Source organism: Polypterus senegalus, chromosome 4 (assembly GCF_016835505.1).
Source record: "Polypterus senegalus isolate Bchr_013 chromosome 4, ASM1683550v1, whole genome shotgun sequence".
NCBI lineage: Eukaryota > Metazoa > Chordata > Cladistia > Polypteriformes > Polypteridae > Polypterus > Polypterus senegalus.
This window is the reverse complement of record NC_053157.1, coordinates 5,432,425-5,446,855: the sequence shown is the minus strand read 5'-3', so window position 1 is coordinate 5,446,855 and position 14,431 is coordinate 5,432,425. Positions and strand designations below refer to the sequence as shown.

At 39.5% G+C, this 14,431-nt stretch overlaps 1 protein-coding gene across 1 annotated transcript in view; it reads left to right on the top strand.

Annotated features, from left to right (window-relative positions):
- abce1 (ATP-binding cassette, sub-family E (OABP), member 1) overlaps nt 1-14,431 on the top strand; it is an 80,143-nt gene that overhangs the window by 35,865 nt on the left and 29,847 nt on the right. Inside the window, exons 6-11 of the mRNA XM_039750198.1 lie at nt 1,693-1,830; nt 4,451-4,520; nt 9,449-9,545; nt 9,664-9,753; nt 13,176-13,297; nt 13,868-14,089. Of these exons, the coding sequence (XP_039606132.1) occupies nt 1,693-1,830; nt 4,451-4,520; nt 9,449-9,545; nt 9,664-9,753; nt 13,176-13,297; nt 13,868-14,089 (739 nt within the window). The remainder of the gene's footprint in view (nt 1-1,692; nt 1,831-4,450; nt 4,521-9,448; nt 9,546-9,663; nt 9,754-13,175; nt 13,298-13,867; nt 14,090-14,431) is intronic.

Sequence of the window (14,431 nt, the reverse complement as noted above, 5' to 3'; positions counted from 1 at the left end):
GCGTTTGCTGTCAGCGTTAATCTTGTTAAAATTACGCTTACGCCACAACTGCATTAACACGGCAAATCTCCGTTAACGAGTTACGCGGATCGCCCGTGCTTGGGGTTGGACGGCATCAACACGTTAGCGCCGTCCAGTCCACGGGGCGATCAGCTGTAACTCATTAACGGAGATTTGCCACACTACGATGTGCAAATTAACATTTTACTAGAATGTAGCCTAAAAAATATTATATTTAATATTATATATTTAATATATTTTTGTCGTAAGCCTTATTGCTGCTACAGTTTGAAGTACAATGTTTACATTTGGTTTTGACAGTTAATGTTAGACTTGTATTTATTTTGTTTAAAGGGTTTATTGGCCTTATATAGTTTAGTTGTTAGTGCTTTGATTCTTTTATATTTAATATATGTTGTGAGAGTTATTGCTGCTACAGTTCACATTTTGCTTATGTCAGGCATTTTATATAGCAGTATTTTATATTGGGCCTTTAGTAATTTGTTTTTGAAAAGTGTGTTATATTTGATACATTAACATTTTATGTTTACATTCTAAGTCAAACATTTGCTCAAATGTTCTAAATAAAAGAACAGAAATAATTACAAGTTGAGTACTTCTCATTTTTGATTTTTTTAATTTAAATGAAAAAAAGGAGTGGTGATTATATAAACTATTCACTGAATACAAAGAAAATGTACTATATCGTGATATCGGGATATGAAATGAAATATCGGGATATAAGATTTTGGTCATATCGCACAGCCCTAATGGTTATTTTACATTTGCTGCTGTTTAGATACTATGTTGGGCATTCTTTTAACATTTTTATATTTAAGGAAACGGAACAACAGTTAGTCACAGACCCTCCACCACTAATGCACATCATTTGATGCCATTTTGAAATCAGTTAGAATCTGCTGTCTATAAAATCTTTTAAGTCACCACAATCCCATTTTTTGTTTTGTTTTTAACTCCATTAAAAAGTGATGTTAAAAAGTATGTATTTGATTTTGTCCCTTAACACCTGTAATTGGATTCGATTATAACTGTTATTTTTTCAATACGACTCACTAGAACAAAAATCTTGTATATAAACGTCTACGCGTGGAAGTGTGTGTGTGTGTGTGTGTGTGTGTGTGTGTCTGTCTGTCTGGCCCAGAAGTGCAAGGCTACAACATGAAGCTCAAAGAGCTGACTGGGCGGCCCCAAGGTAACAAGTAGGAAGAAGAAAGAAGGACGAGGCTGCAGCGTGAAGCTGATAGAAAATCACTCCATCACCAAAATGGAACCACCAAGAAAAGACAAACGAGAGAGAAACTCGTTTAGCTGCTGATAGACAAGCGGGGGCAAACACAAAAGCAAAATGAAACCCGACGACTCTGCATTTCAATGATTTTTTTTTTTTTTCTGATGATTTCAGTAGTTTGTAGGGGCCCGGGCTTTTTACAGCACGGCCTCACACAGCTAGTTATAAAAATGTAATAACTGATTGTTGAATGAAGTAAATAAAAAAGTGAAATACTCCAACTTTCATATCTCTTAACGTAGCTGCCAAACACACCTGAATATGATGCCTCTTGTGCATTTTCTAACATGTTCTGTGTTTATAATACTGGAATTTTGTTCCTGGCTTTGCTACTTTGCTTGCAAATTTTAAAATGTTTTTATCTTTTTTTCCCCCACAATAAGGCACCTCCAGATTGGCAGGAAATCCTTACTTATTTTAGAGGTTCTGAACTGCAAAACTACTTTACCAAGATTTTGGAAGATGACCTTAAAGCCATTGTTAAACCTCAGTACGTGGACCAAATCCCCAAAACAGTCAAGGTTTGTGTTACTCTTGTTATTAAAGATACGTTGTGAGTATTGTGATTTTCTTGTAAAATCGGGAAACTGGCACAGCAGAAAGATTATGAAGTCCAAGTCATTTGCAATGTGCAGTGCTGTTTCTGTGTAAACGTGTTTGGAGAGTTTAAAAGAGAAGCAGACACTGCTCTTTATTTTTAATGCCAGACAAACTGGCATTAAATTAAATTTATCAGTTGGGCATTCCGTTTTCTTTTTTTCATTTTTATTTGCAGTCAGATGAAAAAATTGGGACCCCCTCTCAGCCTGCATAATAATTGACTCTCCTTTCAACAAAAAAGGTATAACAGTGGTATGTCTTTCATATCCTAGGAACATCTAAGAACTGCGGTGTTTTCCAAACAAAGATTTTTAGAGACGCAGTATTTAGTTGTATGAAATTAAATCAAATGTGAAAAACTGGCTGTGCACAAATGTGGGTCCCCTTGTCATTGTGCTGATTTGAATGCCTGTCAAAGGTATTTAAGGTGGTCAATCACAAGTTGTGCTTCCTTCCCTTTGACTCTCCTCTGAAGAGTGACAGACAGCATGGGATCCTCAAAGCAACTCTCCAAAGATCTGAAAACAAAGATTGTTGAGTCTCCTGGTTGAGGGGAAGGACACAAAAAGCCATCTCAGAGGTTCAAACTGTCAGTTTCAAGTGTAAGGAATGGAATCAGGAAATGGAAGGCCACAGGCACAGTTGCTGTTAAACGAATGCAGCAGGTCTGACAGGCCAGGAAAAATACAGGAGCGGCACATGAGCAGGATTGTGAGAATTGGTTACAGACAACACACAGATCACCTCGAAAGACCTGCAAGAACATCTCGCTGCAGATGGTGTACATGTACATCGTTCTACAATTCAGCGCAATTTACACAAAGAACATCTGCATGGCAGGGTGATGAGAAAGAAGCCCTTTCTGCACTCACACCACAAACAGAGTCGCTTGTTGTATCAAATGCTCATTTAGACAAGTCAGATTCATTTGGGAACAAAGTGCTTTGGACTGATGAGACAAAAATGGAGTTATTTGGTCAGAACAAAAAGGGCTTTGCATGGTGGAAGAAGAACAGCACATTACAAGAAAAACACCTGCTACCTCTTGTCAAATTTGTTGGAGGTCCCATCATGCTGTGGGGCTACTTCAGGGACTGGGGTCCTTGTTAAAGTCGAGGGTCGGATGAATTCAACCCAATATCAGCAAATTCTTCAGGATAATGTTCAAGCATCAGTCACAAAGGTGAAGTTACGCAGGGGTTGGATATTCCAACAAGACAATGACCCAAAACACAGTTGGAAATCTACAAAGGCATTCATGCAGAGAGAGAAGTACAATGTTCTGGAATGGCCGTCACAGCCCCCTGACTTGAAGATCATCGAAAATCTATGGGATGATTTGAAGCAGGCTGTCCATCAAATTGAACTGAACTGGAGAGATTTGGTATGAAGAATGGTCAGAAATACCTCCATCCAGAATGCAGACCCTCATCACAGGCTATAGGAGGACAGCGTCTGGAGCAAAGGAGGCTCAACTAAGTATTGATGTCATATCTCTGTTGAGGTGCCCACATTTATGCCCCTGTCTAATTTTATGATGTGTATTGCATATTTTCACTGTCTGAAATCCTACTGTGTCCATAAGGCATGTCAGATATTAAAAGGAAGTTGCTACTTTGAAAGCTCAGCCAATGAGAAACAAAAATCCAAAGAATTAAGAGGGGTTCCCAGACTTTTTCATATGACTGTATTTGAAGAAAATAACATTGCATTCAGTCAGAGTCAAAATTATACAACATATGACTTCATAGACAAACTAGAAAAAAAAAATCAGAAAGTAAAACAAAACAAAAAGAGACAAAGTCTAACAAAACAGAATTCAGTCCCCATTCAGTTTTCTGCACCGATAATAGACATTTTCACCTTGTATATGAAAAATCAGATTGGATTTGCTTAAATGTTTAAAAGCATATTCTGAGTGTTAAACTTCAGTATTACCTGGGTGTTGAGTCAAACATGGAATTCTTAGCAGTAGAAATCTGCAACACAATAGGTTAGAAAGTTAATAACCACCTAAGTGGAAAGTTATTTCCCCTAATACTTATTCACAGTTTTAAGTATTTAAAAAGAAAAAGTTTTATGCTGTTTGGCTTTGAGTTTTGCATGTGGTTATATTCTGAAACCTGTTCAAATCATCTAAATGTTGAGCAACTCGTGAGGGGAAAAATAAAGCTTTGCAGTTTATCGTGTGTCATAAAAGTTTAAGATGTCGGCATTTTATTTATCTGGCAGGCAGCAGAATCTTTTTATATTTTCTAATTTGTGCTTGACTTATAATATAAACAAGACTATAATTCCATTTCTAACAGATCCTGTTTATATTCTTATTGTAAGGTTAGCTATAAAGTACTTTATTGTCTATATCTGCCTCACACATTCTGGAAAGGTTATTTTTCTACATTATTTGCCAAAGGGTCTGTTTGCTATTTTTTTTCCCTCAAATGTTGCCAACATAATATAAGATTGTAGATGGACAGTGAGTTAAGATTGCTTTTAAGTTTTCAAGAACGTGTTCATTGATTTTTCTTAACCTTTTCACAGGGTACTGTGGGTTCCATCTTGAGCAGAAAAGATGACACCAAGACTGAGGATATTGTTTGTGATCAACTTGGTAAGCTACACAGTTAGGTTTATAGAGAAAGTAGCGGTGGTGTGGTGTGGTGATTTAGTGCTGTCACTTCACAGCATCAGAGTCCTGGGTACGAATCCTGATCCTGTCAACATCAGTCTTTGCAGAGTTTGCATTTTCTTCCATTGTCTGCTTGGTGTTATCTCTTCAGTACTCCAGTTGTCCTTCCACATCTCGAAGATGTGAATGTTAGATTCATTGGTGATTGTATGTAGGTCTATAAAATTGAGTGTGCTTTGTTATGATCTACCACCCAACCCAGGGTAGTTGGAAAGGCCCTTAACTGGATGAACAAGTTAGAGAAATCTGTGGATGGATTAAAATGAAAAGTCCACTTTTTGCATTGTCACTGCACTGAATATTATAGGGATGCAGAAGCCCCCAGAAAGTGGTTTCAAATGTGTTTGGATTTCTCTCTTCAAACCAAAACAAGTAAATGACTTTGGGACAGTTTGTGCAGAAGCGAAGTGCTATAAGGGGTTAGGAGCACGCACTGATACAGTGCACTGCCGCAACGACCCCACGACAAACCAACTCAGGATCCAGATTAGGACCCAAGTGCAGCCATGCAATGGGTGATACCTCAGCACCATACTAGTTCAGATGGAGTGGAAGAGTGTTGAGTTTTTTTTATGGTGGCTGTAGTGCCAATTCTGCCACCAACCCCAAGTTTTGCCCTGCAGACTCTGCCAGGCGTTCCCAGCAGACCCTTGTAATACGTTTTTGCCTACCAGGCCTGACCGGCATCTCCCCCACCATCGAAGCCAACTCACCACCAAGTGGTGATCAGTTGAAAGCTCCGTCTCTCTCTTCACCTGAGTGTCAAAGACATTTGGTCTCGGGTCCGACGACACGACCACAAAGTCGATCATCGAACTGAGGCCAAGTGCACATACGAACACCACTGTGCTTGAGCATGGTGTTCGTTATGGACAATCTTTGACGAGCACAGAAGTCCAATAACAAAGCACCACTCGGGTTCAGATCAGGGGGCCGTTCCTCCCAACCACGCCCTTCCAGGTCTCACGGTCATTGCCCATTGTGAGCGGTGAGCATTGAAGTCTCCCAGCAGAACGAGGGAGTTCCCAGAAGGTATGCCCACTAGCGCGGCTGGGATAGGATTCGGCACCTCCAAATCCGAGACCATGGTCCTCAGCCGAAAAAGGGTGGAGTGCCCTTTCAGGGTTGGGAGTGAGATCCTGCCCCAAGTGGAGGAGCTCAAGTATCTCAAGGTCTTGTTCACGAGAGAGGGAAGAATGAAGCGGGAGATTGACAGGCGGATCGGTGCGGTGTTCACAGTGATGCAGGCTCTGCATCGCTCTGTCGTGGTGAAAAAGGAGCTGAGCCGTAAGGCAAAGCTCTCAGTTTACCAGTCGATCTACGTTCCTACCCTCGCCTATGGTCATGAGCTATGGGTAGTGACCGAAAGAACGAGATCGCGAATACAAGTGGCTGAAATGAATTTCCTCTGCAGGGTGTCTGGGCTTTCCCTTAAAGATCGGGTGAGAAGCTCAATCATCCAGGAGGAGCTCAGAGTAGAGCCGTTGCTCCTCCACATCGAGAGGAGTCAGATGAGGTGGCTCGGGCATCTGATCAGGATACCTCCTGGACGCCTCTCTGGTGAGGCGTTCCGGGCACGTCCAACTGGGAGGAGGCCCCGGGGAAGACCCAGGACACGCTGGAGGGACTATGTCTCCCGGCTGGCCTGGGAACGCCTTGGGATTCTCCCGGAAGAGCTGGAAGAAGTGGCTGGGGAGAAGGGAAGTCTGGGCCTCTCTGCTCAAGCTGCTGCCCTCGCGACCTAATCTCGGATAAGCGGAAGAGGATGGATGGAGGTTGGAGGGCCTACATGAAGGGATGGATGCAGATTAATGTCATACCCAGGATGGAGCAATTGTATGTTAAGGGCCTTATGCTTTGTAAAAAAAAAAAATGCAAATTTTACTGCCACCTACTGGTGTGAAAATAGTATTGTTGTTACTTGGCTGATGCCTTTTATCCAAGGCAGCGTCTGACAGATAAAGTTCGTTCCATTCCTTTTGTCTTTCCAATTGGAGCGCAGGCAGGTGAAGTGACATGCGTCACACCCTGTCATTAGTGGGATTTGAACCCACAGCCTCAAGGGTTTGAACTTCAGAGCTTTAACCACTGCACCACATTACCCCAATTTCAGTTATATTTGTGTTCTTCTGTTCTTCACTTCGCTCTTTTTTTAATGTGCTTTACAGCACTGTCACCCATAATTCCCCCAGCAGTACAACTGAGCTTGCTGGATTTCATACCACTTATTCATTTGGGCCTAGTAATTCCTGTCCGGAGTTGAGGTCATAGTGTAATTGAACATCTTATTATTTTAATATTTCTACGTTGAATTTGGTCCAACAGAAATTCCTTTGCGGAGTTTATTTTACTATGAAAGTTAGCCAGCATTACTTTTGCATTTACAGAAATTGATCATTTTCTTAGCAAGTGTTTGTGCCATATTGTCTAGTTTTAAAGTATCCACCCAATGTTTGCTTGAGTAGAATATGTTCAAAATGAAAGCCATTACAGGTAGTCCCCAGGTTACAGACATCCGACCTTCGACTTACGAACGGGTCAGCAGCTGTGACGCATGTGCCTCAGTAACTGCCTCTCCGTCATCTTCAGCCTGGGGACACTGCGAGCGGTAGCTGGAGGGGGGCGATTTAATTGAAAATAAAAATAGTTGCCAATTAATTGTATTAATCGGTTTCCTTGTTATTTACAGCTGTTTCATTTTACTGACTTAAGAATAACATTAATCTCATTTTAAAATTTGGTGGAGGACTGAAAATCAATGAACTCAAACTTGTTGAGTCATTTCACCTTCACGTGTAGTAAGAAGTCTATCTTTCTAGGTGTGCAAAGTTGAGCTCACTCCATATGGGAGAAGAACCATAATGCTCCACTCTCACTCATTATTGGGGACAATCCAGCTACTCTCTGTCACCTTCTTATGTTTCTTTTGGCAGCTTAAACAGTGCAGAACACCAAATAATGCACAATATAGAAAAGTTATTTTGCAAAGTATCTCTCTTAATAATCACAGTGGCCACTACTTGATGCAGTATTGTATTAAAAAAAAAAAAAAGTTTGAAATTCATCTAGTGATTTTTGCTGCCATCAAGTGGATAAAATCAGACAATACACTTTTATGAAACTTTTGTCATCGCTCAACAATTGTTTCAGTCCTCCTGTTCATGTAAACCTCAATTTTTGAAATGTTAAACTGGATTTTAGATGGAAGTTAGTAGCAATACTTATTGCTGTACATTTTTGGGAAATATAATTTTAGATCATACTTGTACCAATTGTTACAAAAGAGAACAGTGTGTGAGGAATGAAACTTTTGTCCACCTTGACTGATTGATTAGCTGCATTATCTGTCTTGTAAGTCTGTATCTTTGTTTTTTATGTTTCTGCTGCTGTATGCATTTAAATTTCCCCAACGGATTAAGAAAAGTTATCTAATCTAACATAAGGATAAGTGTGTGTGTGTGTGTGTGTGTTTGTCCGGTTGCTATATCTCTTTCATTCCAAACGATGGCACATCACAAACACATTAACACTGCTTTTTAAGTATCCCATACCAAATGCCATATAACAGAGAGCATGGTGCACTGCAAATGTTAATGCTGAGGTCTACGTTGATTACTTAGATTTCCACCTATCTTATACAGGTAACGGAGCTAGTTCTTGAATAAAATACTTGCATATGCTAAATCAGTCAGTTGAAACAATAATTAAACAACTAATCATTTGGCAAAATGGTTGTTAGTTACACCCCTAATTGTACAGTACAATATAATGGCAGACATGCTCTTTTGGGTTCCTTTATCGTTTTTTTTTTTTTCCCCCCTCCTAAAACTACTTTGTACTATACGGTATTGCATTCTCGCTTAACATCTAGCATGTTTCGTTGATTCTTTAATCTTAGAAACAAATTAGGTGTTAAAACTGTTCAAAGTGGTTACAGGCCAGATTGACATGGATACTTTGCCAATGTATGTCAGGCATAATGGTAAAGTAAAAGGATGACAGCTCAGTGAATTTCTTTAGTAATTACCGTATAATACTCACGTATAATTCTTGAAACCCAAAAAATCGATCTTAAAATCAGACCTTGATTTATACGCCCGTTCAAAAATATGACACTTGTATGTATGTATGTATTTTTATTTTTTTTACGTCGTCTTCAGACACATCGAATTTTGTTGCAGCAGTGCAGTTATCAATTTCTTGCGGTACTTTCAACGACGTTTAATTTAAAACCAGCTTCATATTTTCTTGTGATCAAGCGCTCCATCGTAGATAAGGGATGCTCTTACGATAAAGGTGTTATGAGGGTGTGACATACAAAAAACACAAAACTGTGCAAACGTTGCTTCAGAATAGTGCGGGTATTACCGTGTGGTCACGTAGGCACAATACATAGAAAATAAAAAGTTGTGTGCTCCGTGGTTACTCTCTCAGGTGGGTGTTAGCATATCGTAATCTCTTGGACCAATAGCGGGAGTTTTCCACATTTGACTTATATGACCAACATTATAAAATAACGGAAATTATACAGTAAAATCAAGTCCTGACTTATCTGCGGGAAAACTTATCCGCAAGTATTTACGGTATATTGCATCATTCTTACTGTTATAGTCAAATGTTTCCACAATATCAAAAGTGCAGTTTTTGAAGCCTGTTCTTGCTTTTAGCTCTTGACTTTACGGAGTTCTAGGGTACTCGGGAAGCAGTACTGTCTAGCATATTCATCTCCTATAACCATTTTATTATTGTGGGACATCATAGTAATGCTAGTCCCACTGAAAGTCTCTGTATTGTGCTTGTCGCTTACAAATATTAAATTTCTCTTTTTGTTTCGTTCTTCCTTCAAATAGATTTGACTCATCTTAGAGGTAGAAATGTGGAAGACCTTTCTGGTGGAGAACTGCAGCGTTTTGCTTGTGCGGTGGTATGCATTCAAAAAGCAGACATGTAAGATCCAACTTTCAGGTTTCTCTTTAACAAATTCAAAATTTTTTTCCCCTATTTATTTATTTATAAATTTATTTATTTATAAATATATATATATATTTTTTTTTTCTTCTTGTAGTTTTATGTTTGATGAGCCGTCCAGTTACTTGGATGTCAAGCAGCGTTTGAAAGCTGCCATTACGATTCGGTCTTTGATTACCCCTGACAGGTATGTATGTACTTTACACTGCTTATTTGTCTTCACAAACTCTAAAATGATTTTAAAAAGAATCTGGTCACACAAAAAAAAAATTGGGAAAACGTTAAAAGTAAAAGTATATGTATAGCGGATTCAGAAGGTATTCAGACCCCTTCACTTTCTGCACACTTCATTCTGTTATAGATTTAGTTGTAAATGTATAAAATTGCCATTTTCACCCTTCGGTCAGCACTGAATAGTCAGTGATGACAAAGTGACGACATGCTTTCAGAAAGCTTTGCAAAGTTATTAAAAATCAAAAACTGAAATTTCTCATTCCTAGAGGTATTCAGACCCTATGCTGTGACACTCCAAATTGTACTCGGATGCATCGTTTTTGCTTTGATTTTCCTTGATGTGTCTAGAACGTGATTGGAGTCTTCCTGTGACAAGTTGAATTGATTGGACTTTGCTTAGAAAGGCACACATACACCTGGTTATCTAGGGTCCTATAATTCAAACTGCCTGTCAGGACAAAGACCAAGGCGTGAAGCCCAATGAACTAACTCCTTTTTGATGTCGCTGGTCTAATTGTGGTAAGGCATAGATTAGGACTAGGGAATAAAACCACTTTGAGTGGTCTCAGGGACACATTGGCCTCAGTAACTCTTTTGGAACCATTAAGACTTTTGGAACCACTAACACTCTTTCTAGAGTTTGCCATTCAACTGGGCATAAAGGGCTTTGTTCCGGGAGATGACTTAGCACCTAAAGGTCACTCTGACAGAGCTTCAGAAGTTCTCTGTTGAGATGGGAGAACCTTTTGGAAGGATTGCCATCATAGTAGCACTCCAACAGTCAGGCATTTATGGTAAAGTGGATTAACGGAAGACACTCTTGAGGAAAAGGCGTGACAGTCCACATGGAGTTTGCCAAGCGGCATTTAAAGGACTCTTAAGAACCTGAGGGAAGAGATTGTCTGGTCTGATGAGACAATTTTAACTCACTGGGCAGGACCCCAAATAATATGTCTGGCAAAGTACAGACTCGACTCACCACCTGCCTAACACCATCACTGTAGTGAAGCATGGTGTTAGCAGCATCTTGCTTTGGAGGTGCTTCTCAGCATCCAGTATGGAGAGCCTGATCAGAACTGAGGGAAGGATAAATGCAGTCAAATACACAGAGGACCTTGAAATAAAACACATACATGAGTGCACTCGACAGTTTGCCTTTCATCATGTCAATGACCCCCAAAGTATACAGTGAAGAAAATGCTGGAGTGACTTCAAGACAACTCTCTGACTGTCCTTAAGTGGCCCAGACATAAACCCCATAGAACACGTTTGGAGAGACCTGAAGATGCCAGTCTAACCGTACTCAAGAGGATCTACCAGGAAGAATTGGATAAACTGCCCAATTGTGCAAAGATCCCTATCCCACTTGGACAGAGGCAGTGGTGCTGTAAGAATTATGTTTCTGGACTTCTCTAGCACCTTCAACACCATCCAACCTCTGCTCCTTAGGGACAAGCTGACAGAGATGGCAGTAGATTCATACCTGGTGGCATTGGTGGATCGTGGACTATCTTACAGACAAACCTCAGTATGTGCATCTCGGGAACTGCAGGTCTGACATTGTGGTCAGCAGCACAGGAGCGCATCAGGGGACTGGACTTTCTCCGCTCCTGTTCAGCCAACTTACATCAGACTTCCAATACAACTTGGAGTCCTGCCACATGCAAAAGTTCGCTGATGACACTGCTGTTGTGGGCTGCATCAGGAGTGGGCAGGAGGAGGAGTATAGGAACCTAATCAAGGACTTTGTTAAATGGTGCGACTCAAACCACCTACAACTGAACACCAGCAAAACCAAGGAGCTGGTGGTGGATTTTAGGAGGCCCAGGCCCCTCATGGACCCCGTGATTATCAGAGGTGACTGTGCAGAGGGTGCAGACCTATAAATACCTGGGAGTGCAGCTGGATGATAAATTGGACTGGACTGCCAATACTGATGGTCTGTGTAAGAGAGGACAGAGCCGACTATACTTAATTAGAAGGCTGGCATCCTTCAACATCTGCAATAAGATGCTGCAGATGTTCTATCAGACGGTTGTGGCGAGCGCCCTCTTCTATGCGGTGGTGTGCTGGGGAGGCAGCATAAAGAAGAGGGATGCCTCACACCTAGACAAACTGGTGAGGAAGGCAGGCTCTATTGTAGGCACAGAGCTGGACAGTTTGACATCCGTGGCAGAGCGACGGGCACTGAATCCACTGAACAGGATCATCTCCAGACAGAGGAGCAGCTTCAGCCACAGACTGCTGTCACCGTCCTGCTCCACTGACAGACTGAGGAGACCCCACACTATGCGACTCTTTAATTCCACCCAGGGGGGGTAAATGTTAACATTATACAAAGTTATTGTCTGTTATATCTGCATTGTTATCACTCTTTAATTTAATATTGTTCTTTATCAGTATGCTGCTGCTGGAGTGTGTGAATTTCCTCTTGGGGAAAGACTTGCCCACGAAGACTCAAAGCTAGTATTCCTGCCAAAGGAACTTCTATAAAGAACTGAATTAAGGGTCCTGAATACTTTTATGAATGAGAGATTTCAGTTTTTTTTTTTTAATACATTTGTAAACCTTTCTGAAAACTTGTTTTCACTTTGGGTTGTTGATTGATGGACAAAAATGGCAATTTTTTCCATTTGAAGTTTAAACCACAACACAATAAAGCATGCAGGAAGTGCAGGGGTGTGAATACTTTCTGAATTAATTATCTAAGACCTATTCATATTTTCCAAATAGCAAGGTATCTTTATAGTGCTTCTTCCCAGATTCATTTGTAGGCTGTGTTGTCACCCAGTCAAGTATACATGTTCTCTCTGTGTGTATAAATTTCCTCCAAAGACACCAGTAAGACGTGATCAAGGACATAGTGTTCAGCCCATTTACTTTTAAATTGTATTGGTACAACTGTGTGCAATGTAATGGACGGGCAATTATTTTTCTAGAAAGAAAAGATAGGAAAAACTTGGCCCCAATCGATATAAGTGGTTAAGAAAATCAGTTAGGATATTTTTTTAATGTATACCAATGGTGCATCTCCAGCAGAATTTTCGTAACAGTTGTCTTTATACACCATTAAGCCAGTGATTGGAAAGTGTCACACAATACTGTGTTCAGGTTCTTCTTATAAGTGGCATATAAGAATATCATATTTTTAATGGAAAACTTTATTGAACATCTCTATCTTGTCAAACAATCGGAACAAAAATAAAGACATTTTTATCTCCTAAACCAAAGCTGAAATGTATCTTCCTTTCGTCTTTAGCTCTAGACTGCTAGTAAAGATCCACGAGTTTCAGTTATCAGTTCACCAATCCTAAATAGTCTGTTTTATGTGAATACTTTGTAAACATTATAAAACTTTTTTTTTTTTTTCCTTAGGTATATCATAGTTGTAGAACATGACTTGAGTGTGCTGGATTACCTGTCTGACTTCATTTGCTGTCTGTATGGAGTGCCAAGTGCTTATGGAGTAGTTACCATGCCTTTCAGCGTTCGGGAAGGTAACACCATAGCAGGATTTTTTTATTATAAATTTTAAAATGTGTATAGTTTTAATAGTAAATTCATTTAAATAGAAAATATTGTTTGTGTGTGGTGGTGTTTTTTATATGAAAAACAAAAATCTTGTTACTTTATAATAAGATCAGAGACTGTAAATCTTCTTTGGCATATTCTATAGTTAGGATGAGTTCTCAGGCTCGCATGTAGTGGATGTTCAACTTTAGTTTGTCAAGGTAAGCTGATTTCATAAAACAAATTTAACGGTTAGGGTAAATGGTACATAATACCATATAACTAAACATTAATCTTTATGTGGAAAGCTGTTTATCATTATAAATGATGAGATTGAATTATAGATAGAATTTTTATGTGTTAACTTAGTGATCACCCTTGTATCTGCCTACAATAGAAAGCTGGATTGTCTTCAATGGAGTATCGATATTGGAATTGGGAATGGATAAAAGCGATTTTTCTGGAATCTTGTTCTTGGTTATCTAATAATTGTTCAAGTGACAAACGAATTCTCAGTAAATTGGCTATAACAAGTGTTTGTCTGTTTTTGCTTATAGGTATTAACATTTTCCTTGATGGCTACGTTCCAACAGAAAATTTGAGGTTTAGGGAAACATCATTAGTTTTTAAGGTAGCAGAAACTGCAAATGAAGAGGAAGTTAAAAAGATGTGTAGGTACCAATACCCACGGATGAAAAAGCAGCTGGGAGACTTCGTCTTGGAGATTGTGGAAGGAGAATTCACAGACTCTGAAATAATGGTCATGTTGGGGGAGAATGGTAAGTGTTATTGTAATATTTATAGTTTTTCAGCCTAAATGTGGCACTGATTTGTTGTAAGATCAGTTCCTAAACCTGTTTAAGAGTAGGTCTAAGTATATGCATTGTTAATAAGATTTGGAACTTTAGGGAAATTCCTAAATGAATTACTGGTGTGTCCTGCCAACCACACGGATTAGTTTGTCTCCTCAAACCAGTACACAGTTCAATATAATATATATATATATATATATATATATATATATATAGAATACCAAGCTCAAGAGCGAGAAGTAGTGTGTTAAAGAAGGTACGAAAAAGAAAAGGAAAAATTTTAAAAATAACGTAACATGATTGTTAATG